This window comes from Lissotriton vulgaris, unplaced genomic scaffold (assembly GCF_964263255.1).
Source record: "Lissotriton vulgaris unplaced genomic scaffold, aLisVul1.2 SCAFFOLD_6091, whole genome shotgun sequence".
Taxonomy (NCBI): Eukaryota; Metazoa; Chordata; class Amphibia; order Caudata; family Salamandridae; genus Lissotriton; species Lissotriton vulgaris.
The window spans coordinates 42,259-66,237 of NW_028250624.1; the positions used below are offsets into that span (position 1 = coordinate 42,259).

The window sequence follows — 23,979 nt, forward strand, 5'->3', positions numbered from 1 at the left end:
CCTTTCCAAGCTAGACAAATTATGATCCAGGGACTTGTTCTCTCCAGGCTGAAATGCCTTATAATTGGGAGCCCCCCAATCCACCTTGAACATGCTCCAGATCTTACAAAACTGTGCAGCGCGCACACTACTCCAAATTCCCCGCTGACTCTCTGTAAAAACTGGCCTGAGGAGCCTCCACTGGCTCCGGGTGAGACAGAGAATTGAGTTTAAGACCCTCTGAATAACCCACCGAGCATACTGGAAAACTGGACCGCCATCAACCATTCTTTGATTACTTTATATAGTCCTGCCAGACAGCTCAGATCATCATCCTCTCTCCTGGTCACGGTATCCAGGATCAAGAGAACCAGATGCGGAGGTCGGTCGGTTGTGGGGAACCCTTAAATTCTTACTCCCCAAAAGATAGCACAATAGCACACCCACAGATGGATGGGTTGGGGAACGGAGTTAAACCTCCATTTCATCAGGCAGTGTATCCTGAGATAAGGCACAACACTACATATTAAAATACAATTCATTAGGTAACAGAAGATTGAATAAGTGAGTTCTAGGGCAGAATTAGAGCATTTGAATTTTTGTAATAAATATTTTTTTAAGTGTACAATACAGAAATTGTAAACTGCAGATGCATAAATCTGTTTTTCCGCCGCCCGAAATGCCACCACACTTTCTTGACCGGAGGGGGGGCAGGACCACAGCCCCAAGCATTCTTTGAAGCTTGAGAGCCACTAACGATGCTGAGGCGCTTAAGAACACGCCAGGTCTCCCGCAGCGTGGGACATGCGCAGACGCGCCCGAGCTAAGCCCGGGCCAAGCGAGGGCCCGTCCTTGCCCATCATTGCTAGGAAGAGGCCACCCCCTTTACGTTTGGCCGCCCACAGCTCTGTGCAGGTCGACCCCTACCATCTGAGGTACTGTGTCTTTTTGACTTCTTCTATCTGCTGCCCTGGCCAAATCTTTGGATTATTTTTATAACTAGCAAGCTGGGATGGTCTATCAATATATCCTGTGACATTTTTATAGACTATTGACACTGTGTGTCAGTTTTTGTTAAGATTGTGGGCCTTGCTGTGGCCCTTGCTCTGGTCAAATTAGCTATCTTCCTTGCAGCAGCTTTCCTTGGGACCAGGTACTTGTTGCATCTGATGTTTTTGCTGTGGGGGAGACAATCTAGGTATCCCTTATTCCGCGCTGCCTGGCGAAAACCTCCCCTTGCCTAGTTTGAATTACTCTTCACTTTGTGGGCTGGGTGCAAGGTCCTTTGCTTGTGTAGGCTACCTGCTGGGCTGCGTGTCGTTACCGTCGCCGCTCTGCTTTAAGACCTTTTTATTATGTGCTGGAAAAGGTCTAGACTGTAGCCTGTTTCTATTTCAACCTGGGCTGTGTCCTCTGAGGTTTGTGAGATGGGAATAGAAAAGCTATGGAGGGTACAGGTGGCGGGAAATCTTAAAGAGGGAAAAAGGTCAGGAAAACACATAAAGACCCAGCCAGTAATTGCGTCTTAGATAGCATTGATAGCCTGATAAGTGAGTGTGAAGGCTTTTTAGATGCCAAACCAGCCGCTTCTTTATGCACCACTACTGACCAACACTCTCCCAGTGCCATCAGCCCCCGTCGCCCACTTGCTATTCCAGCCATGTATAAAAAATCATTCCCAAAGGGGACCCTTGGACTGAATCAGCAGGCGTCATCCCACACTGGGAGGGCTCACTCTCACTCCCCCCTCCCAACTCCCCTAATCTTCCTGGTAGCACAATATTACAGTTTGAACCCACCATTTTCTGTGTTAACAGGTTCACTTGAACCATCTCGATGACCCTAAGGAAGACTCTCTCCAACAGCTTTCTGAATCTTTCGATGTGACTACACCCACATCAAACCCAGAGCTTCTGAATTCGAACACCTACCAGCTAATTAACAATCTCAGGGCCGAAGTAGGGACCTTGGAGCAATGATTGACGGTCTCATTACCCTAGTTAAATCATTATTGCAGAATGGCCCACCACCCGCACTGTTTGTCAAACCCATGTTGGGAGATGACACACAATTTACATGCAACTTTCCCACGCCTCAACAGCCAAACACACACCAAAGGGACATTCCCTCCTATAGCCCCCCCCAGCTACACCACTCTACTATTTCCTTCCCAGCTACACCACGCTACTATTTCTTTCCCAGCGACACCATGCTACTATTACCTTGCCAGCTACACCACGCTACTATTCCCTCCCCAGCTACACCGCTCTACTATTCCCTCCCCAGCTACACCTCGCTACTATTCCCTCCCCAGCTACACCACGCTACTATTCCCTCCCCAGCTACACCGCTCTACTATTCCCTCCCCAGCTACACCGCGCTACTATTCCCTGCGCTCAAGCACCTCCTAAACTCACTGCCAACCGAGTCAATTATTCCCCCAGCCCAGCTGTTGTGCATGGCCCCTATAACCACCCTAGGTCCTGCAACGCCATCCGCCTCAGGGGCAACCACTGTTATATTATGGCAGGAATCAATTAACACAACTAGCTCATTCATGCCTGCCATCCACCCAGAAAGGTTTTATGGTTAATGTCCCCAAACTCGGAAAAAGGAAGGGATCTGAAGGGGAAGACTTGTTGATTAATAAAGCAATCCAACGGACCCGCTACGTTAGGGGTTGTTGGTTTGTGATTTACAATGACATCGTTAGGGCTCGCAGATGCACATCATCAACTCAATCATCTGATTGCATCGAACTTACACTAAAAGGGATAGACTTAGCTGAAAATCTTCTAACCCTAGAATATCGAACTTCCTCCACTGACGCTTTCTCAATCCCAAATGCTGTATTGTCTCTTAGCTTAGATTCTCATCGACAGCGTAGGGTAATATCCTGTAATGTGGCTGGGCTAAATAGCAAAATGTCACTCCCCCAGTGGAACGACCTAATCGAGGGATATGACATTTGCTTTTTCCAGGAGACCTGGAGTTTGGTTCCCCTATTTAAATTGGGCTGTGTATGCTACTGTTCACCAGCAACAACAATAGGGAGAGGGCGCCCGACAGGGGGGTTGATTATTTGGGTGGGCATTGTATTGGGATAGTCTTAACAAAAAAGGAGTATCACCAAAAGGACCTAGCAAAGGTTCTAAATGGGATGTCAGAAAAGAAAACAAAAGGATAATTCCCCTTTGTTTAGAAACCCCTCACTCACCAACCTGGTTGGTGACATGCTTCATCATCGCGGTCCACCCAGACGGCCGAGTGCCATCCGGGTGTGCTGCGACACCTGACTACAGTGGAGCTGTTTTTTTTGTGTATGTGAAGTGCAAAAAAAGTGTTGTTAAAAATTGTCCTGGTATAACTTGTTGAAAAAACTTTCATCATAAGCTACTGGACAATATTAAAAACAGAGAGCGGATACTAATTGGTTATAATGGCCATGAGTATCTATGTGATTGTTATTTAAAAGGGTCTACATGTTTCAACCTGTAAGTGTTAAATACCAGGTTTTCGTCAGGACCAGAAATGGAAAATGGGTGGTCTACACACTGTAACGTGTATCCAGTCCTAGATTCCTAAGACCATACTGCAAAAATCTACAGTAGGCAACCTCAAAAACCTAAAATAGGCGAGGGAAAAAGAGAAACCTGCCGGACGAAAATAAAGACAGTCGCAAACAAACAGTATACGTGCCTGTAACGTAGTGTAGGTTCTCAAATATCTGCATGCTTCATGCGAATCCCATTCAGAATGGATTGAAGACAAATACCGTGCAAGTGACGTGAGTACTAGCTTGAACACATGCTTGTATCTGGCAATACAGTGCTAGTTGGCCGTATATCGTTGTCAAGTGGTGCTATATTATAGTCATTAACATGAGCTCACTCAGTCACACTGACCAATAATAGTGTAAGCGGTGGCTTTAAAATAGTACACACACAAAAAAAATTTGGGGTAAGGTGACTATCAAAAATCAAACAGATTTAAGTGATTTGTACATAAATGCATGCATATATAATTGTATCCAAAATAATAAGACAGCTATCAAGGGGAGAAATCTTACTCCTGTTGTGGGTTTCGATTGCTTCATGGGGGCAGAGGGAAGGCTTGTTCAAGAAAAAACCTATTCTGTGGTGTATGAACAGATAGATCAGAGAACACATCGTGGGCGTGTTGTTAATGAATGAAAAAATACACACACACATAAGAGGCTCAATACGAGCGTGTCGGTGATGTTACCGATGCGGTAATGCTCGTTGACGGAAAAAATGTATCGGTCTATGAGCAGGACGGTAAGCGCCATCAGAGGTTAAAGGAAAACTTACAGTTTCAATGAACTTCGTGGTCAGAGTACCTACGCGCCTCTCTGGTGTCCCTGCAGCATTGTGAGGCCGCCGGCATGGAGACTATCTAGCTGTGGCTTCCGGGTGTGGGCGGGGCTGCGTGAGGCCAGATCACCCTCCATCCAAGTTCTAGTCCAGATATCATGGGGAAATGTTAAATGTTTATGTGAGGGGAACTAAAGGGAGCAGATCTTCACCTAACCTCATCCTACTGGAGGAAAGCTTAGCTAGATGTTCATCTCATTCAAGAGTAATAGTAGCAGGTGACTTTATTAGCACCTTTGAACCTCTTGATAAAGAAGATCTATTAGGCTCTTAGGACCTGACAACTTCCTGAACACACAGCCATCAGTTGGCCTAATGGCTAGGGTGTTCGTCCGCAAATCTGGGGAACTGGGTTCGAGTCTTGGCAACGGCGCTGAACATCCTGTGATTCTGAGCAAATCAGTTAATCTCCCCGTGCCTAACAAAGAATAAATGAGACCTCATGTAATGCAACTGGTGCTATGTAAAGAGCTCTGATACCCGTTTTGGGTAAGGTTTGTGCTACATAAAACTCTGTAAAATAAAATAAACCCAACCCCTAACATAGAAGTGATCAAAAGCTAGAAGACAAAATGACCTAAAGGCAAGATCCACAACAGCATCTGTCAACCAAAAGGAGAACTAAGGTATTTTTTAACTGCAAATCACTCATAATTAACGTTTCATTGTAGAAACTTCAATACCCTGATCATGCAGAGATCAAGCCAAAGAGGCTGCGTCTAAGGACCTTCATGGAATCTTGATAACATTTTTGTATCTTTTTTTGACCCCTCAGATGCTGTCCTCAGGATTCATCCTTGCGTCCAGGAAGCTCTTGATGATGGGAAGCCGGTGGTAGCCCTGGAGAGCACCATCGTGACACACGGCATGCCCTATCCACACAATATCCGGTAGGGAGCAACTAGGGATCTCTATAGGATTTACTAATGCATATGTACTACTTTGTTGGGGGAGGGAGTTAGCAAATGCTGGAATGGGCTGCAACAGATAAGGTGATTGTACTGCTGGGTAAAGATGGAAGATATATCATTCTATTATGCTCAAAATATACTGAAATTGAATAGATCACAAGCCTCCAGGTCTGCCACAAGACTTCAGAGAGGTCTTCTCTGACGCATTAGAAAGCACCTAAGCCAAACAACACACCGACCACTTAAAGGTTAAAATTGTCCATCTCTGAGAGAGTATAACCGTAGAACCAATAACACGTTTATCTCAAGTATATTACACTTGAGAGACCTCTTTATCTTCTGTTCCACTGTGTACTTTATTGTATTTGAAACTAAATGGTTTCCTAGCAATTACTCTTCTTTGTTTCATTGTAAATAATGCTTCTAGATTTTTTAAGGTCCTTTTTGTTGACGAGTGTGTGCAACTAGATTTTTTACATTTAAATATTCTCATTTTGATGTCCCTTGTCCAGTGATTTCCAACATGGAGGGTCTCTTCCTTGAACATGTCAGATTTTAATAATTGAGTTTCTCTTTTTTCAGTGTATATGCTTTGTAATCTCATTGAGATTTGCTTTCGGTGTTTTCTGGGCCCAGTTTGTCATTATCAATATTCTGATCTACTTTTTGCTCATTTACTCATGTTTACTAATTTAATGTGTTTGTTTTGTGCATTATCTCTATACTTGTTTTCTTTCTACATTGTTCTAAATGTCTCTTATTTGAGTAGCTTTAAATCATTTAGGGTCTCAGTTTTTAAAGGTCTTTGTTATATCCCTTTTTTAATGTTTGATTAGTTTGTGAATCAAATATACTACAAATGAATGTACTGATTTTTTTTGTCATCATAACATTGTTCATAGCAGTATCTGAGGTCCGGTCCTTGCACATTTTTAGGATATGCACACAGATTACGTTGACTTAATTCATGTAAATTAGGAATCAATTAACTATTATATATCAATGAACTGTACAGCGGCTGTCCTGAAAATCTTCCATGGATAAGGCTCTGGTGGCACCGCACTGAATGCTCACAAATCTGCCATGGGTTTAGAAATCAGGTGCTTGCAGTTTTCTAACAGGTCTTGGTGTTCTTGATGTCCTGGGGCTGAGCTGGTGCAGGTTGAGCCTTGTCATCCAGTTCTGCACCATGCTTGCATCTACAGTAGTCTACCCAAGCCCAGTCAAGATTCATGCTCTTTCTAGCATGTAGAATGGGAGCAGAAGTTTCAACCTATAGAGAGGTTCCTAGGGTACACATCATGAATTCAGAAGTTTGCCGACAAAGTCATCCATAGTTTTTATCTTCCAGGATGGCCAGAGAAGTGGAGGAGATAGTTCGGCAGAATGGGTCCGTGCCGGCCACTGTGGGAGTTTTGCACGGCAAAGTCCACGTCGGCCTCAATGATACCGAGCTCCAGTTCCTGGCTGAAACTAAAGACGCTGTGAAGGTGTCACGGAGAGACCTTCCCTACGTGCTGAGCCAGGTAGAGTTGGAGGTTACCAATGAAATGGAAGACAGACTGTCTTCTTACCACTTTCTTTATGGTCGCCATTTTCTAAACCCAAATCTAGAGTATTTTGCTAAGTGGTCAGATTTAAGGTGTCATGAATGTATCTTTTTCTCATACAAGATGACGAGCCACAAGATACCCTTCCACACAAACTGATGTTCTCGGACTAAACTGTGTTCCTGGGATTAATAGTGTGCCCTTTCTCACAAGTTGGGCAAGGTTGCGTTACTTTAGCCAACATCACATTATGGGCCAGACTCATTTAAAGACTTGTCGCAAAAAGTGATTGTAAATTTTACACTAACCTTTTGCAGCCATTTTTAGGTCGCGCCTACCCAGCGCGCATGCTTTCAATGGCAGCGCGTGCACGTGTGGAGATTCACTTGCGGGAGCGAGCGCCACCATATGGTAGTAATTATCGCTCCCGCAAGTGAATCACGCAGGCCACCCTCCTGCCCCCTGCTGTCGCGCAAAGCGCTGGCGCGCCTCCTCCTGCTGCAACGCGGACTTGTTGAACAGTCTACCGACCGTACTAGCCCTCCATGGGCCTGTAGTAAGAGATTGATCAGCCCTTTAGGTAGCAGGAGACCCGTGACTAGGCAGAAATTATTCCACTTACCAGCTGAGCAATTAGCTACACCCCTCAGCTCACCACGAGGAAGGAAAGTGATGCTACCTACATGCACCTTGCATCCGCTACATCCCCCTTGTCGCAGTACCAGACATAGACGTAAGTCTACAAGCGAATCTTAGGTTGACTGCCTAGATTGGCACGGTCCGTGCGTAAACAAGATGAAGGCTCTTGTGCAGAGGTAAGTCCAAGCCTTTCGCCTTTAGGGCTCCGGTGATCTAAAGACGTGCGGGTCCCAACCCTTTCACAGAATGCAGACAAGCTTCAGCCTCTCCTTTTCCAGTGTATAACCTATTCACCTTATCTAGTTCTGCCCCCTACTCTCCAGAACCCTCCTCTAGGATGTCTATGAGCCCCCACCCCCATGTAGCACTTCTGTTTCTTTTCCCCTCTAGTCACTAGTAGCAGATGTGCTGGTCTGGCAGGCTAACCCTCATAAACTAGTGCAAAGTTGGGAACCCGAGCAGTTAGAAGCTAGTCCCTATCTTATTCCTAGGGCAGGAAGTCTTGAGTGTTTTAGGATGTTCCTGTTTAACTGTGACTTCTTAGCCCAAAATGTTATTTTTAAACTTTAATCCCTAAAATGCGAACAGCAATCACCCCCAATATTTTAAAATAAATCTGCATACTTTTTTTTCAGCATGACTTATCTCTTACCGAGAATCTGTGTTTTATGATCATTTGTAAAAGCCGGTCATAGGCATGGTCTCATTACAGAGTAAACTACATGCTTGGCTGTTTTGAAGGTTTGAATACAATGCCCACGATGTGGGAAACACCACTAATGAAGGGTGCATCCAACACCCATTTACATGAACAGTTAATTTCCTGAGGAACAAAGAAGAAGTGATGTGGAGGTTTAAAAGGAACATTTTCTACAGGGTAGATCGTTAGTAGACCACACACAATTTGTATTTTAGAAGATTATTAATGTGTTATGTGCATTTGTATTGCAATGCTGTTTGGCCGTGCAGTTATTTTCACATCTGGCTGGCCTTTGAAAATTCTGGGATTATCAATGAGGGTTTAAACATATCTGTTGATACTGCATTTGGTAGTGTTTCATACGGTTCAAGGGCGCATCAAACTGGACAGTGACAGCAAGATTAGAATAGATTATACATATTGTTTATTAACAGATTACATAGGATAGAGTCTACCTAGCTCTGATGTGTGTCTCAAATCATTTTACCGGCTGTTTCTCTCTGTTGATGTGCCCAGCTGTGCATTACGTGGCTTTGGTTTGCTGTTAGTATTGGAAGCATATTTTCAGACCAAAAGCAATTTCCAAAGCCAATAGGTCCCAAAGGCGAGACCTATTGGCTATGCCAATGCTTGTTTAAAATAGTGACCCACCTATGTAGTAATAGGTTGCATTGCAAGAAAAAAGTTGCCTGTTGGTTGCAGGCTCGTCTACCTACTAAATATTAAGCAGGGAGGTCATTATTTATGGACACCTGTGATTAGTTACAAGTGCAGGGATGGTGCCAGACCACAATCCATGTCTTTGCATTCCTAAATTGGATATGTCCTTACTTCAAAATATCCTCTGTATTTAAAGGAGCCGGTGCTGTTATTTAAAAAAAATAATAATAATAATAACTTTGCACTTTTCGAAACACATCGGGGGGGGGGAGCAGGCACCTGGACAACTTCCTGCCCCCCTCTACTTCCCATCACCCCCAGTCCTCCAAAATTGCAAACACCTTCACAAAGGGAAAGTGCTCCAGTGAACGCCTTCCACTTTAGTGCTGATCAATTACTGCCGCCTTTGATGTTTTGGTAAATGATCGATGGTTTGTGACTGCAGTTCTACACTGAATTGCAATTAGGAAGAGTTCACCCCTCTCACGTCCCGTCCGAATTAAATGGGTCGCCAAAGCCCAAAAAATCAGTTGTAACCCTTGGGATGTTGCAATTCGCAAGATCTGCAATTCCAAAATGGCTTTACAACTCAGTCCCAGAAATCCCAACGTACCTAATATGTAGCCCGCCCTTCCTGTCTTTCAGCAGGCAGCCAGGTAGGCTTCCTTCCTCAGAAATATCAATATTTTACACTACGTTTCCTCATTCGCAATCTCGGATTTCTGGGGTTACCTTTTTCATTTATATGTTTCTTGTGATATCATTCCGAGAATTCCATTCCACAAAGGTGTCATTTGTAGTAATAAATTCCATAGCTAGACTACGGTATGCAACAGTAATAAGGAGGTTATAGCATATATCAGATATATTCTAATTCGTAGAACTCAATTATCATCTGATACAGAAAAATGGGTACAAGATGAATGTAGGAGAGTACACAAGAACAAGCATTTACAATGCAATGGTCTCGGCATTGTTAAAGTTAGAGCTATTGGCATTGCTCATGACATTATTTTTGTTTTTAAAACATATAAATAAATGGCATTGTCATTTACAATGCCAATAGCTTAATCTCTCGCAAATGCGAGACCTATTGCATTTGCACCAACACACAAAGACACCCACACACACATACAGAGCCACCCACACAGAGCCACCCACACAGAATCACCCACACAGAGTCATTCACATAGAACCACCAACACACACACAGACCCACCTACACACACACAGAGCCACCCTCACACAGACCCACCTACACACACACAGAGCCACCCTCACACAGACCCACCTACAAAAAAGCTACCCACACAGAGCCACACACACAAACACAGAGCCATACACACAGACACAGCCACACACACACACACAGACAGAGCCACACACACATAGATAGCCACACACACACAGACAGAGCCACACACACACACACAGACAGAGCCACACACACACATACAGAGCCACACACACACCCAGAGAGAGCCACACACACCGACAGCCACACACACAGACAGAGACACACACACACACACTTCGACAGAGCCACACACACACTTAGACAGAGCCAAAGACACACACATAGACAGAGCCACACACACACACATAGACAGCGCCACACACACACACACACAGAGAGCCACACACAGAGACAGAGCCACACACACAGACAGAGCCACACACACAGACAGAGCCACACACACTTAGACAGAGCCACAAACTTAGACAGAGCCACACACACACACATAGACAGAACCACACACACATAGACAGCGCCACACACACAGACAGAGCCACACACAAACACACACACACAGACAGACCCACACACACGCACTGACAGAGCCACACACACACACACAGAGCCCATCACACACACAGACAGAGCCCAATACACACAGACAGAGCCCAATACACACAGACAGAGCCCAACACACACAGACAGAGCCCAACACATACACACAGACACACAGCTACACACACACATCCACACACACACAAACACACAGCCACACACACAGAGCCACACATACACACACAGAGCCACACACACACACACAGAGCCACACACACAGACATCCCTCAGTCTAAAAAACTCTCACAAGCAGGGAACAGAGGCAAGAAAAAACGCTCACCAGCAGGGAACAGATGCACTAAAAAAACGCTCACGAGCAGGGAACAGAGGCAGTAAAAAAACGCTCACAAGCAGGGAACAGAGGCACTAAAAAACGCTCACAAGCAGGGAACAGAGGCTCTAAAAACACACACAGAGCCCAACACACACAAAGAGCCCAACACACACACACAGAGCCCAACACACACACACAGAGCCCAACACACACGCACAGAGCCACACACACGCACAGAGCCACACACACGCACAGAGCCGCACACACACACACAGAGCCACACACACACAGAGCCACACACACAGAGCCCCCCACACACACAGACATCCTTCAGTCTAGGTCAGCCACACGCCCATCTCTGCCCAGTAACGCCCCAGGGAACAAAGGCAAGAAAAAACACTCACAAGCAGGGAACAGAGGTACTAAAAAAACGATCACAAGCAGGCAACAGAGGCACTAAAAACCAGCGAGTGTGTGTGGGAGCCGCTGCGCTGCCCCTTTCGCTCGGTAAACACTGCTGCTTGGGCGGCTGGCTGCCCCCTGGCACCCACCACAGCTCGAGCTTCCAGGCTCGTTTTAAGAAGCGCACCATACATTGAGAAGGAATATTCCGGCCCCTCTGCCATTGCCAGAGTGCCCGCCTTACCAATCCGACCCCGACATGTTGTATTATATATCTGGATGCAATGACAGAAGCACCAAAACACCAGCCGGCGGCACGCTATGCTAAGCACAGATCATTCATTAGCTTACATCTTTTAAGCCACACCCTTAAGCACATCAGCCACGCTCCTTTGAGAGCCCCTCCCCCCAGATTTTTCATCCCACTTAAAGCCTGCATAATATATACTGTTTAACTGCAAAAACGTAAGGTTTCATCTAAATATTATGTGTTTTCGTGAGTTATTTGAAGTACACCTAGACATTATAAACCCGCTAATACTACAAAATGAAACAGGATGAACTAGGACGTCAAAGCTGGCGGAAACATAAAGGCTGTGTCAGCACCCTGGGAGCTAGCAGTATTGTTTGTAATCAGCACAGACCAGACACAACCTCTTACCTAGTGCCTTTAGATACTCCTCGAAGTTGTCATTGCTAACCATCTTCCAGTAGCCATTGAAGTCTGTAGGCACTGTTGAGGGCTGGAGCGAAATGGCCGTAGAGGCAGGAGAACGAGGTGTGCGGCTGAAGCAGGCTGTGGGAGCAAGGTGCAAGACCTCAAAATCCCTGATGCTCTGGATACCAAACAGAAATGCAGGACTGCAGGTGTACAGACTCCGAGAATGGACGGGTTTAGTTTGTGGTGTTTAAAACGTGGAAGAGTAAGGGGGGGTGGCGATCTTATCTCTTCTCTGACAACCGTGCCAATACTGGCAATGCCATGGCCCGCAGAGCACCCTATTGGCAACGCACCATGAGCACTTCCATCCTGTCTCCCCTGAGATGGCTTGGTTGGCGATAAACGATGGCTTGGAATCGCCAGAAGCTGAGAAAAATTTAAGCATCCCGTCCATCACTTTGTTTTTTGATTCACTACAGAAAACCCGATTAAAAAAAAGTGACGATCAGAAGTCTGAAACGAGGCTAGATAATTATGCAGATTATGCAGATTTATGGGGTGCGCAAATACGGCAATGTAACTATAGATTACTTGAACCAGATTTAAATGGGCAAGATACCCTACAAACGTTCCTCAGTATAAAGGTCACAAGCTAGAACAATTATATCCCCAACACATATTTAACCAGAAACCCGGAGAAGTCAATATATTTCAACAGAAACCGAAATACATGTTGTCTTTCGCTTTCTCGCAAGCAAAAATAGGCGTGAACATGTCCTCACTCAATGGGGTAGATAAATATCAAAGTAAATAAAATGATAGGAAGATTAACTGCCTTTCCTTTGTAAAAACTACAGAAAGACTAGTAAGTGGGTACTTAAGGTGCACCACAGGGACACTTCTGACACCAGCCCTTATATGTAGGGACAGGGTTAAATGCACAAATGTACGGCTCAGTTTTCAACTCCGTTGAGGATGGCTTTCACGTACGCTTGATTACCTCTATTCCGGACACCACAAACTGCACACATTAATTCTTTAAAAAAAATCATTTGTAATGGAAAGAAACACAAAACGCCCATGGTTTGCACAAAGTAAACACTTCCGCTTCCTTCAATTTGAGGCCACCTCGCTTGGCTTTTACTTCCCCGCCCCCACGTGTAGGATCGAACATACCATAACCTTACCTGCCGTCTACCCCACTTCTCAATTGGTTGCTCGACATGAACATAAAATAGGGCATTGGTTGGTTTCACGTACCAATCAAGACTAAGAACGACTTCCTGTGAAAAGGGAAAATGGACGACTACACGAGAGTCTATTCGTCAACGCGCACAAACAAACTGGCCAACGTGGTTGGACTCAGGGCACTCACCAATATAATCATACGTATTAATGATTTCCTCCATTCTACTGAACTGCTTCGGGAAATACACCTGGCTTGTTTTAATCAATACCAAAAAGTTTAAAACGGATTCCTAATTACCTCTGTAGAACGACCTTAGTTACAAACACGAAAGCGCCCCGTGCTAAAATGGCCGCCATTTATCCGTGCACCAGCTTTCATCGTGCGGAATCAAGCGAAAACCCCCATGCCAACATGGCGCAGGGTTTACAGGAAAGGCGCATCAAATAGAAACGGTCAAACATAGATCGAGTGGGGGAAACATGCTATAAAACGACTACGCTCGAGCACGGTGAGCTCTTCAGGTAGTTGGAAGATTAAGACCTTTAAAGCAGGTCATAAACCACCAATCAGGAGGCTTGCATCGAACTTGACCCGAAGGCATCGGACCGCTTTACAAGAGCACCATAACATTATACAAGAATAAGTACACAATCACTCAGTTCTTCACTACCAGTCGTTTTGTCAATCTGGTAATGTACAGAGTAGCAAGCCACCGGGAGGGCAGCCCAACACCACCACGTTTCTCCGATTGAGGCAGTAATGCCTCGGAGAAACCAGCATCATTTTCGCATTCAGGGGCGTGGTTTTCTTTCTCTCCTCTTCCCATTTGCGGGAAGGTAAAATTCCAGCCAATGGGAAGAGGAGAGAAAGAAAACCAGAAAGAAGCGAAAAAAGACGTCCCCGAATCTGAAAAAGACGGGGCTTAATCGGAGTGACGCCCCTCTCCTCCAATGGCTGGCCTCCGTTTAGGAAGCAAGCAAACGGAGAAGAGGGGCGGGTTCAACCCCACTCTAGAAAACATTAAATCTCGGAGCGAGACTGCGCAAGCGCAGCCTATGGTCCGAGACCTAAAAATGAAAAGGAAACTAGAAGGCAAAAAGGGGGCGGCTAGATGAACGTACGGCAATGTGACATTCAGTATATCTAATGTTCAAGAAACAGTTTCCACAGGTTCTCTAAAAAACAGATATAAAACCACATCTCTGGGGTTCTTTCCATTTAAAACAAAAGGAAAAGGCCCATAGCCTTTCCCAATGTTTATAAAAGCTTTTCAAGTGATGACTGGGAGCAAACGTCAGTAATCCATTCTTTAGGGATCTTGTTGCTCTTCCATATTCACAAAATAATCCTTTTTGCAATCAGCCTTTCCCAATGTTTATAAAAGCTTTTCAAGTGATGACTGGGAGCAAACGTCAGTAATCCATTTATTCTCTTTAGGGATCTTGTTGCTCTTCCATATTCACAAAATAATCATTTTTGCAATCATGAATGCTTTCCATAAGAATATTCTCTGAGGGTTGTTGAGTCCCTTTGATTTTCATCGTCCAGGGTTTTAGTTTTAGAGATTAATACTTGGACTTGGAATCTCTCGGGGATTACACTCCAAATGTGTTTTACTCATTTACATGCATAGATGATATGTATTAGAGCACTGAAAAGGCCAGTAATGACCAACACCTGTCATTTTCTCCCAATTGTAAAACTTTCAGTGTTATCCAGTATTGTCCGAGAAGGATTTTTTGGTCTATAAAAGTTATTCCCAGATCACCTGAGAAGCTTAAGTTGGTATTTGGCATCATAAACCTAAAGGTCTGATATTTGTGAATTGTTCATTCAGAGCAGACGGAAAGGGGGATGGGCTTATGCTTAGGGGTTAAGTAATAACTATGATTGGAAAATGACTCAACTTGGTGAGGTAAGCAGTGTCTAGAAATAATCTAGACTAATCAGGACTACAAATAATCGGTCTCTTTGCTCCCTCATCTGCTCTCTCCATTATGGCGCCAAGAAACCTAACGGTGTTAGTTGCGCCTTAGAAATTTATTTAACATAACATAACATAACATAACTAGAAGGGAAGTTGAACATGTATTGTCAGATAGGGGCCCGTTTACACAACTACCATATGTGTTATTAACTACAATTTAAAACACTGTTGCCCACCTCTGATGGCCAGTTATCAATTGGGCAATAATTAAATAATTAGAACACAAAAGAGAGGCAACAAAACAGAGTATTCTTATGAAAATTAGTACATTGAATATCCAGAGGAAATAAAACAAGTAGATTCTTTTGGTGTTGTGCATTCTCCTTCGTCTTCTTTTCATTTATGTTTCTTATTGTTCCTTCTATTATATGTTGGTAGTTAGAATCTAGTCTTTCATTGGTTCTATGACCTATGTCATAGTAGTTCTATCTTTGTTTGTATTGGCTATACATGAAAGTTGAAGATGATATCCTGGGCCCTCAGGACTGTTACTTCGTGCTCAATAAACTTCAAGAAAAGACTTCCCATTTGTCCTTGTCCAATCTTTACAATTGGCGACAAGCTTGGGATCGTTCTGTTCACCTCGACTACTTTATGGAGATGCTTCTTTGCGTGTGAATACCTCAAGCTGCTTCGTTTTGATTCCAGAAACTTTCACTGCTCCGAGTATTTATTTATTTTTTACTGAGGGCCCATGGTTCCTGTTTGGATGTCCGTTTTGTTTCCATTCCAATATAAATAAGAGGTCTATTTATTTATTTTTCTTCCTGTGTGCGTGCTACCTCTCGCGCCGCATTCGCTCGAGCTTTCCCTTGCTCGCGACTATTGGTGTTCCGACTCTGACGCTTTCTATCTCCGCACACGCTCAAGCGTATGGTTGCTTGCGGTGCCATCTGCCAAGGATCAATTGTTTTCACTTCCGTACCGCTGGAGCGGGTTTTGGCTCGCGGTGCCTTCAACTTAAATCCTCTTTATTTATTTTTTTTCATTTCAAAGAATTTTATTTTATAAAGAAGCAAAAAAAAAGATACAGAATACAAATAAAAGTGATACAATTGACACCAGATAAAAAGCAATCAGAGACTGAAATTCAAAAATAAGCATAGCAAATGCATCCCTAAACAAAAGTAGCCTGCCAAAAACAGAAAAATGAATTAGGTAAGGGGAAGTAAGTATCTTAGCCAGAATCAACAATCAAGAGTATCACTATCAGCTGGTATAATCAGGGTAAGGGAGGGAAAGAAAAAAAAAAGAAGAATGAAAGAGAGAAAGAGAGAAAAGATGGAAAAGGAGAGAAGACAGGAAAGGAAGAGAAGAAGGAAGGAGAGAAGGATTTCCAACGGACTAACCCGACAAGCAAGACGCCATTCAACCAGACAAATCGAAAGGATATTGGTCAACCAACCCTTTTGATGACAAATCCATATAGTTATCCAATGCCTTCCAAACCCCACTAGAAATAGATGGAGAGAGGTGAGCATGATCGACCGAAGTGCGAGCACTTCGTAAAAAGGAAACCCAAGCCCACCAAGTATGATAAGAAACAGAGGAAAAGGATTTCCATTCCATAAGAATGACTTTCACTGCAATAGTCAATAGGAGATCCAACAACTGTAATTCCATGGGATCTAAGGGGAGAGGAACAGGGGCAGCTAATGGACCTAATAGAATTAATGGAAAAGAGAGTTGGAACTTAATACCAAAGATGAGCATGAGATGTTTATGAATGAGGTCCCAAAATGGTTGGAGGAGGGAGCATTCAAAAAACATATGCGGAAAATCGCCCGTCAATAAACCACAGCTCCAACATAAGTTATCATCTTTGAGATTGAGCGAATGTAAACAAACAGGAGTCCAATGAAGAAGGTTGACGGAAAAAAATTTAGATTGCATTAACGATGGGGCGATTTTATTGCGAAGAGAAAGTTTACCAATCAATTGCCAAGTGTCTGAAGAAATATGATCCGTAACTCCTTGATCAAAATGGTGCAACCATTTTTGTTGAGCAACCGTATGCGTAGGTAATGAAACAGATGATAAAAATGTATAGATTTTGGAGGCTACGTGACCAGATTTAGTCCATATTTGAAAGAGATTAATCGTAGGAGAAGTAGGATGAAGACGCACCTTAGCAAGTGCTACTTTGATTTTGAGAAAAGTATAAAAATCCAAATTAGTTAAAGAATGTTGTTGAGCCAAGGCGGAAAAAGGTAGTGGCTCATTATTTGAACCATAAAGATGTTTAACAAGCGAGATCCCCTTAGCTGCCCAATAAAACATGAGAGTGGGAGTAATATTAATTTTAATTTTAGAATTCCGCCAAATAGACGACCACCTAGATTTGTGAAGTGGAATCGCCACTTTCTTGTCGACTTTCCGGACCGCAGCAAGAGTATCTAGAATTATAGAGCGAGAGAACAGGATGGGCAAGGTAGACGCAGTGCAAAAGGAGGCAGTCGGTAATGGAGAAGCCAATTCCTGCTCTATTAACAACCAGGAAGGAACATGAATAGGGGGAGAAGAGAACCATAGAGCACCTTGAGACGCCAAAAAGGCAGTTTGGTATTTTTCCCAATCAGGAAGATTGCATCCTCCCATTTCATAAGGTTTCGCAAGAATTTATAAGCATTTCTAGCCCTTTTATCATTCCATAAACATTTAGAGGTCAGAACATCAAGTTCATGAAAGAAGGAATCTGATAACTTTACCGGGAGCATAGAGGATACAAAATTAATAATGGGTGTTATCATCATTTTAAGAGTCTGAAGGCGACCCCACCAGGAAATGTGTTTCGGAGACCAAGTGTCCAAAAGACGCCGCACTTTAAGAATAGTCTGGGTTTCATTATAGGCAGTAGTGGCATATAAGGTAGAACAAAAATAGATACCCAAGTATTTTAAATGCGTAGACTGCCATTTAAAACCAGCAGAGCCCATATGCGTAGGGAAACAATAGGCATTCAAGGGGAACATCTCAGTCTTATCCTTATTTAAGGTGTACCCTGAAACCTTTGAAAAAAGGGAAAGGGTATCCGAGATAGCAGGAATAGCCAAGGCAATATCATCTGAGAAAATAAGAACATCATCCGCGTACGCAGCAGTTTTAATACAATGAGGCCCAAAAGAAAAACCTTTAATGTCTGGGTGTATCTCAATCAATCTGAGGAGAGGATCAATGGATAATAAAAACAAAAGTGGAGATAGAGGATAACCCTGTCTGGTGCCCTGGCGAAGATTAAAAAAGTACGACGTAGCACCGTTAACTCTTATATTAGCTCTAGGTTGAGAATATAGGAACATTACCATATTAATGAAGGAGTCACCAAGATTATGTGCACACAAGACAGCACGAAGAAAAGGCCAAGAGACCTTGTCAAAGGCCTTTTCAGCGTCAAGGGCCAAGGCCGCGGCAGGGAGGTGAGAACGTTTAGCTGATCTGAGAATATGGCAAAAAGTGCGTATATTATCGCGCGCAAGACGGCCCTTTACAAAACCGGTTTGAGAGGGATGGACAAGTTTATGAATGAAGGATTCTAATCTCTTGGCTAGGATTTTGGCAAAAATCTTAGCCTCCATGTTAAGAAGGGAAATAGGACGGACGTTTTTGGGATCTGAATGATCTTTTCCCTCTTTTGGAATCACTACAATAGTAGCATCAGCCGCCGTACCAGAAACAGACCCATCTTTAATAAAAGTATCAAAGACAGATTGAAGCTTGGGGACAATCGCAGAGAGAAAAGTTTTATAAAACAAAATAGGGTAGCCATCAGGCCCCGGGGCTTTCCCAGAACGAGTAGCTTTAATTGCGGCAATGATTTCTTCAGGAGAAATCGGGCCATTTAAAAAATTACGATCGTCCACAGATACCGACTGTACCGGAACAGATTTCAAGAAGTCCTGACACTGCTCAAAAGTAGCCTGATTAGAAGGGATATATAAGTTATTGTAAAAATTACGAAAGACTTCGAGAATTTCCCCAGTCTGAAGTTTTTTTAGAGCCAGAGTGATCAGTAATAGAAGAGATTTGAGAGGACTTAAAGGAGAAATCTTGAAATTTTAATGTAGCTGCGAGAATCTTCCCAGCTCGATTCTTTAACAATAACCTTTTGGATTTCTGCGTCTGAACACCAATATTGGCTCTTTTGGTAACTATAGTATTATATTTGTATTTTAATTGCTTGATTAACTGTAGACAAGATTTATCCTTAGAGTGTCTAAAGGTAGATTCCAGATTTTTTATTTCAGTTGCTAAATCTGTAAGCTCTTTTTTAATAGCAGCATTCCTTTTGGACATACATTTAATAACCTGGCCACGGAAAGTGCATTTAAACGAATCCCAGAGGACAATTGGGGAAGAGACTGAGCCTTCATTCTCAAGGAAAAAGGTTTCTATTGCACTAGAGAATTCATCAACCTGAGCAATATCATGCAAAACTTCTGTATTTAATCTCCGGGAGTGAGCTCTTCATTTAGGAACAAAGGACAACAATGTAAAAGTAACCGCAGCATGATCGGAAATCAGAATAGGATGAATAAGCGGAGAGGAGGAGGACGAAACAAGCGAAGAGTGAACCAGTAAATAGTCAATACGAGAAAAGGAAGAATGAGGTGAAGAAAAAAAAGGAAAAGTCACTACTAGTGGGGTTGTGAAGACGCCATACATCTTGAAGATGAGTGAGGGAACACATGTTAAGCATTTGTTTATGGGATTTCGGAGGACGAAATTGAAAAGCTGAATTCCTATCTAGAATGGGATCCATTGGTAAATTAAAATCACCACCAACGATAAGATTTCCAGAATGAGGGGTATCATTCAATTTTTTGGTAACCGATTTCCAAAAGGCCGGATCATCCTTGTTAGGGGCGTAAATATTCATCACATAAAGATCATTATTACCATCAGACAGCTTAGTTAATAACCAGCGACCTTCAGTATCGTGATCAGAAGATAGCATGGATAAACCTGAATTATTTGAAATTAAAGTAATGACCCCATTTCTTTTGCCACAAGCATCAGAACAACAAACATCAGAAACCCATTCTTTCCTCAGGAACAGCGCTTCTCTGGTAGAGACCTTTGTTTCCTGAAAAAGGACTAGATCTGAAGAGAGAGATTTGCAATAATCTAAGATTTTTGACCTCTTCACCGGATGATTTAAACCCTTAACATTAAGGGATAGCACGTTCAAACCCGGCATGGACATACATAAAAAAAGAAAAAAGACCCCATAGATGAAAAATAGACAACCATCAGCACAGATACAAGCATCCAGACATCAATCATTAACAACGAAGAGGGAGAATCCATGAGGGAAATCCGAAAGAAGAAAAGAGACAAAAGAGAAGAAAAGAGAAGAGAGAGAAGAAGCAGCAGGGGAGGTCTGAAAAAGACCAAATTCATACTAGGGGGAACGTGGAAAGGCGAGAAAGGGGACCGTCACAAGGAGGAAAAATAATTGATATCAACAGCCCCAGTACATTACATAACTGATTGCATTGAATTAGGAGATAGGGACATCTAAAATATGAACTAATATCAATAGAGTATTACAAAAACAATGCATCTTGTAAATCTGTAAAGTCACACTTAGTTACTAAGATAATACCCAAGTGTCATAGAAACTATAGGCACTAAAAAACTAGTCAATATGACAATCAAAAAAGCAATATGTTAGAGAAATAGAAGAAACCACTATATCATGAAGATGAATATGCAAAAACTAAAAATACGCAATTAATTAACAATCCTTAACTATATAGAACTTACTACATGTAATTTGATTTGAAAATGCATGAACATGCCAAATATTTAATAATAGAAAGGAAGAGGAGAGGAGACTATAAAATACAAAAGAAATAGAACAGTTTATACGTATTAGAGAAAGGCAATTGATATTAATAGGTAAGCAACCAAACAATGAAACTGTTATGAGATAGATATATAAATGAATTAGACAATAATTTAGAACTGAACACAAGAGAATGAAATGTAAGTAATAAGCATCTATGAAACAATCTATATAGTCAAAGTAGCAAAGAATACAAGTATCAAAAATGGTATAGACACAATAGATCAATCAACATGACCACAAAAGGGTTAGAGAATACATAAAGAAGATATACCAAGGAAAGTAGTAGAGTACAACATAGAGATATAAAAGAGAGCAAAAAAAAAAAGAGAAGAAGAAAACATACCGTACACCTTAGCTGACAATTTCACACACAAAATAGCAAAAGAAACACCAACAATAGTGAGCAATAAAAGCACTAAGTAAATCTAAAAAGATAAACTGAATAGATCTGGAAAAGAGAGAACTCATTGCAGACATGAAACAGAACCCAAAACTCCATTGGCGGAGTCACAAACAGACAACACCAATAAACGAACAGCAGAGGAACGTAAAGCCACCAAACAGATCATAAGAGACAACTAAGTCAATAGATCTGAAAAATAGAAGAGAGAGCAGAGTAGATAAAACCACCACCAAAATCATAAGAGAAAAATAAGTCAATCTATCTGAAAAAGACGAGAGAACAGAGGAGACATAAGTATACACTTCAAGTGCCCGAAGCACCAGGATCCTGCGAAGTCGCCCTTTGAATATCCATCTGTATTTCCATCTGATTGTCCAAGAAGGAAGCTAAATCAGCCGGCTCGTCGAAAATTCTGGAACGACCCTTGAAGGTAATGCAGAATTTCGGTGGACTAGAAAAGGAAAAGGGAATGTTCATCTCAGAAAGACGTTTCCAAAGATTGAGGAAGCCCTTCCTTCTTATGAATGTATCCCTGGCGAAGTCCTGAGAGATTGAAATTCGATGACCCTCCCAGGAGATAGATTTAACCTTCCGCATGTGAGCAAGAATTTGCTCCGTATGTTGATGACGCAGTGGCTTAAAAATTATCGCTCTTGGCTGGGTTGCAGATTTAGAACGAAAAGAGGGGACACGATGTGCCCTTTCTATTTCAAAATCTCTTTGGAATGAGATTTGTAGAGTAGAAGGAATCCATTGATATAAAAAATCAATCATAGAAGAAGATGATTTCTCTGCATCTTCCGGCAGACCAAAAATGCGCAGATTAGATCTACGATTACGGTCCTCCTGCTCATTGAGATCCTTTCGCAATGCCGCCATTGAGCGCTCTAAGTGGATGAGAGACCTGGATTGTTTCTGCATATTATCCTCTGCACCACTGATACGTGTCTCCGTGGCCGAAACACGAATAGAGAGGGCCTTGAAGTCATTTCTAATAGCGGACACCTCGACTTGCAATAAATCTGTGTTAGTCTTTGTTGACTGCGCAATATCATGCACCTCATTAAGGCGCGTTAATATTGCGTCAAGAGTGGAGTTGGTGTCTGACTGAGAAGACTCAGGCGTAGGAGACAATGGCTTAAGTCTTTTAACAGAGGCGCCAGCTTCTTTCGAGTCTTTATTAGTTGAGGAACGGCCCATAGTTGCAGCCATGAAGCAACAGCCACCAAGAAAAATATACAGCCACTTGAGGAAAAAGAGAGGTCAAAAAGTGCGTATTCCACACCAAAAATAAAGGAATAAGGCGCCCTGAACACAGAGAAAGCCAAATAAGTGACAGAGGCGGACTTATATGGAATGTGAGCGCAGGAATGTATAAAAGAGCCTCGTAGAAATCAAAAGGCCAAAGCAAAGTCAGTCAACGTAAGTAAAATGCAGCGCCAACTTCAGATTGCTGCACTGAGGTAGCCAGAGCGTAAGCAACAAAATAATCAGCCAAGCAGCACAAAAAGAAGAAAAAAGGAAGAAGAAAAAAGCAAAAAGTTACCAAATGTATTCACTGGAGGTCAATTGTCCCAGATATCCTGCTGAACCGGCAAGAATGTATCCATTGCGACGATTCTGAGGAGAAATGCCGATCTCCGTCACAAGCGGGTAAAATGGCGGCCGCCCATCAAGAAAACGAGCGTTACTTCAGCTGGTCAGGAAATCACTCAGCTGCCGTCGGAATCCGCCGAAAATGCATTTAAACGTCTCCCTGCATGTTCCGCCGTACAGGAGAGCTGTCCCGCTGAAGAGGGGCACTCATAAAACTGGTAAGAATCTCCAACGGACCTTAATCGCCCTGGAGCTCAAGCGCGACTCGCCATCATGCAGCGGCGCGCAAGCCACGCCCCCAATCCTCTTTATTTTTAAACAGTCTCTTCCTGCTGTGTTATCTAGCTTCTCAGTAATACAGCGCCAGATTCGAGATTTGTGCTTTCAAATATTGTATGTATTGACTCACTTGTTTCATCGCATGTTGATTGCTCTACGTCATGCTGATTTATAATCCCTACTTCTTGAAGCATTCTCCACAGACACACTACAGCTTTCTGACGACTTCGGAGGTTTTCCTGAGCACTTCCTCCCATTGAGTTCTACTGTGGTGCACTTCCTTCCATCGAGTTCTACTGTGGTTTCCGGACTGGTGTACATTGTGTTTCTGTTTCACAGCACTCCGTGTGGACACTTGAGGTTATTGCATATAAAAAGAAGAGAATAACTTTATTAGTCATGGGAATGCATGTTATGTTTCTATTGGATTTATTTCTTTCTTCCATTTATTTTTTTGTTCTTACTCTTTTTGTCTTGGCCTCCTCTTTTCTTGATTATTCTTCCATTTTATATTTCAAATTTTCTTCTTCTTGCTAATTTATTTTTTTCAGTGTCATTATGCAGACTGTTACTCCTCCTAACCCATTTTTACAAGATCCAGGTGAACCTCCTTTGAAATGGAGGTTATGGTACAGATTTTTAATAAATATCT

General features: G+C 42.8%; 1 protein-coding gene across 1 annotated transcript in view; it reads left to right on the plus strand.

Annotated features, from left to right (window-relative positions):
- Nucleotides 1-23,979, plus strand: part of LOC147663179 (uncharacterized) — a gene marked incomplete at both ends in the record, with an annotated part of 74,810 nt that overhangs the window by 9,940 nt on the left and 40,891 nt on the right. Inside the window, 2 exons of the mRNA XM_086950614.1 lie at nucleotides 5,149-5,263; nucleotides 6,636-6,810. Coding sequence (XP_086806740.1) covers nucleotides 5,149-5,263; nucleotides 6,636-6,810 — 290 coding nt within the window. The remainder of the gene's footprint in view (nucleotides 1-5,148; nucleotides 5,264-6,635; nucleotides 6,811-23,979) is intronic.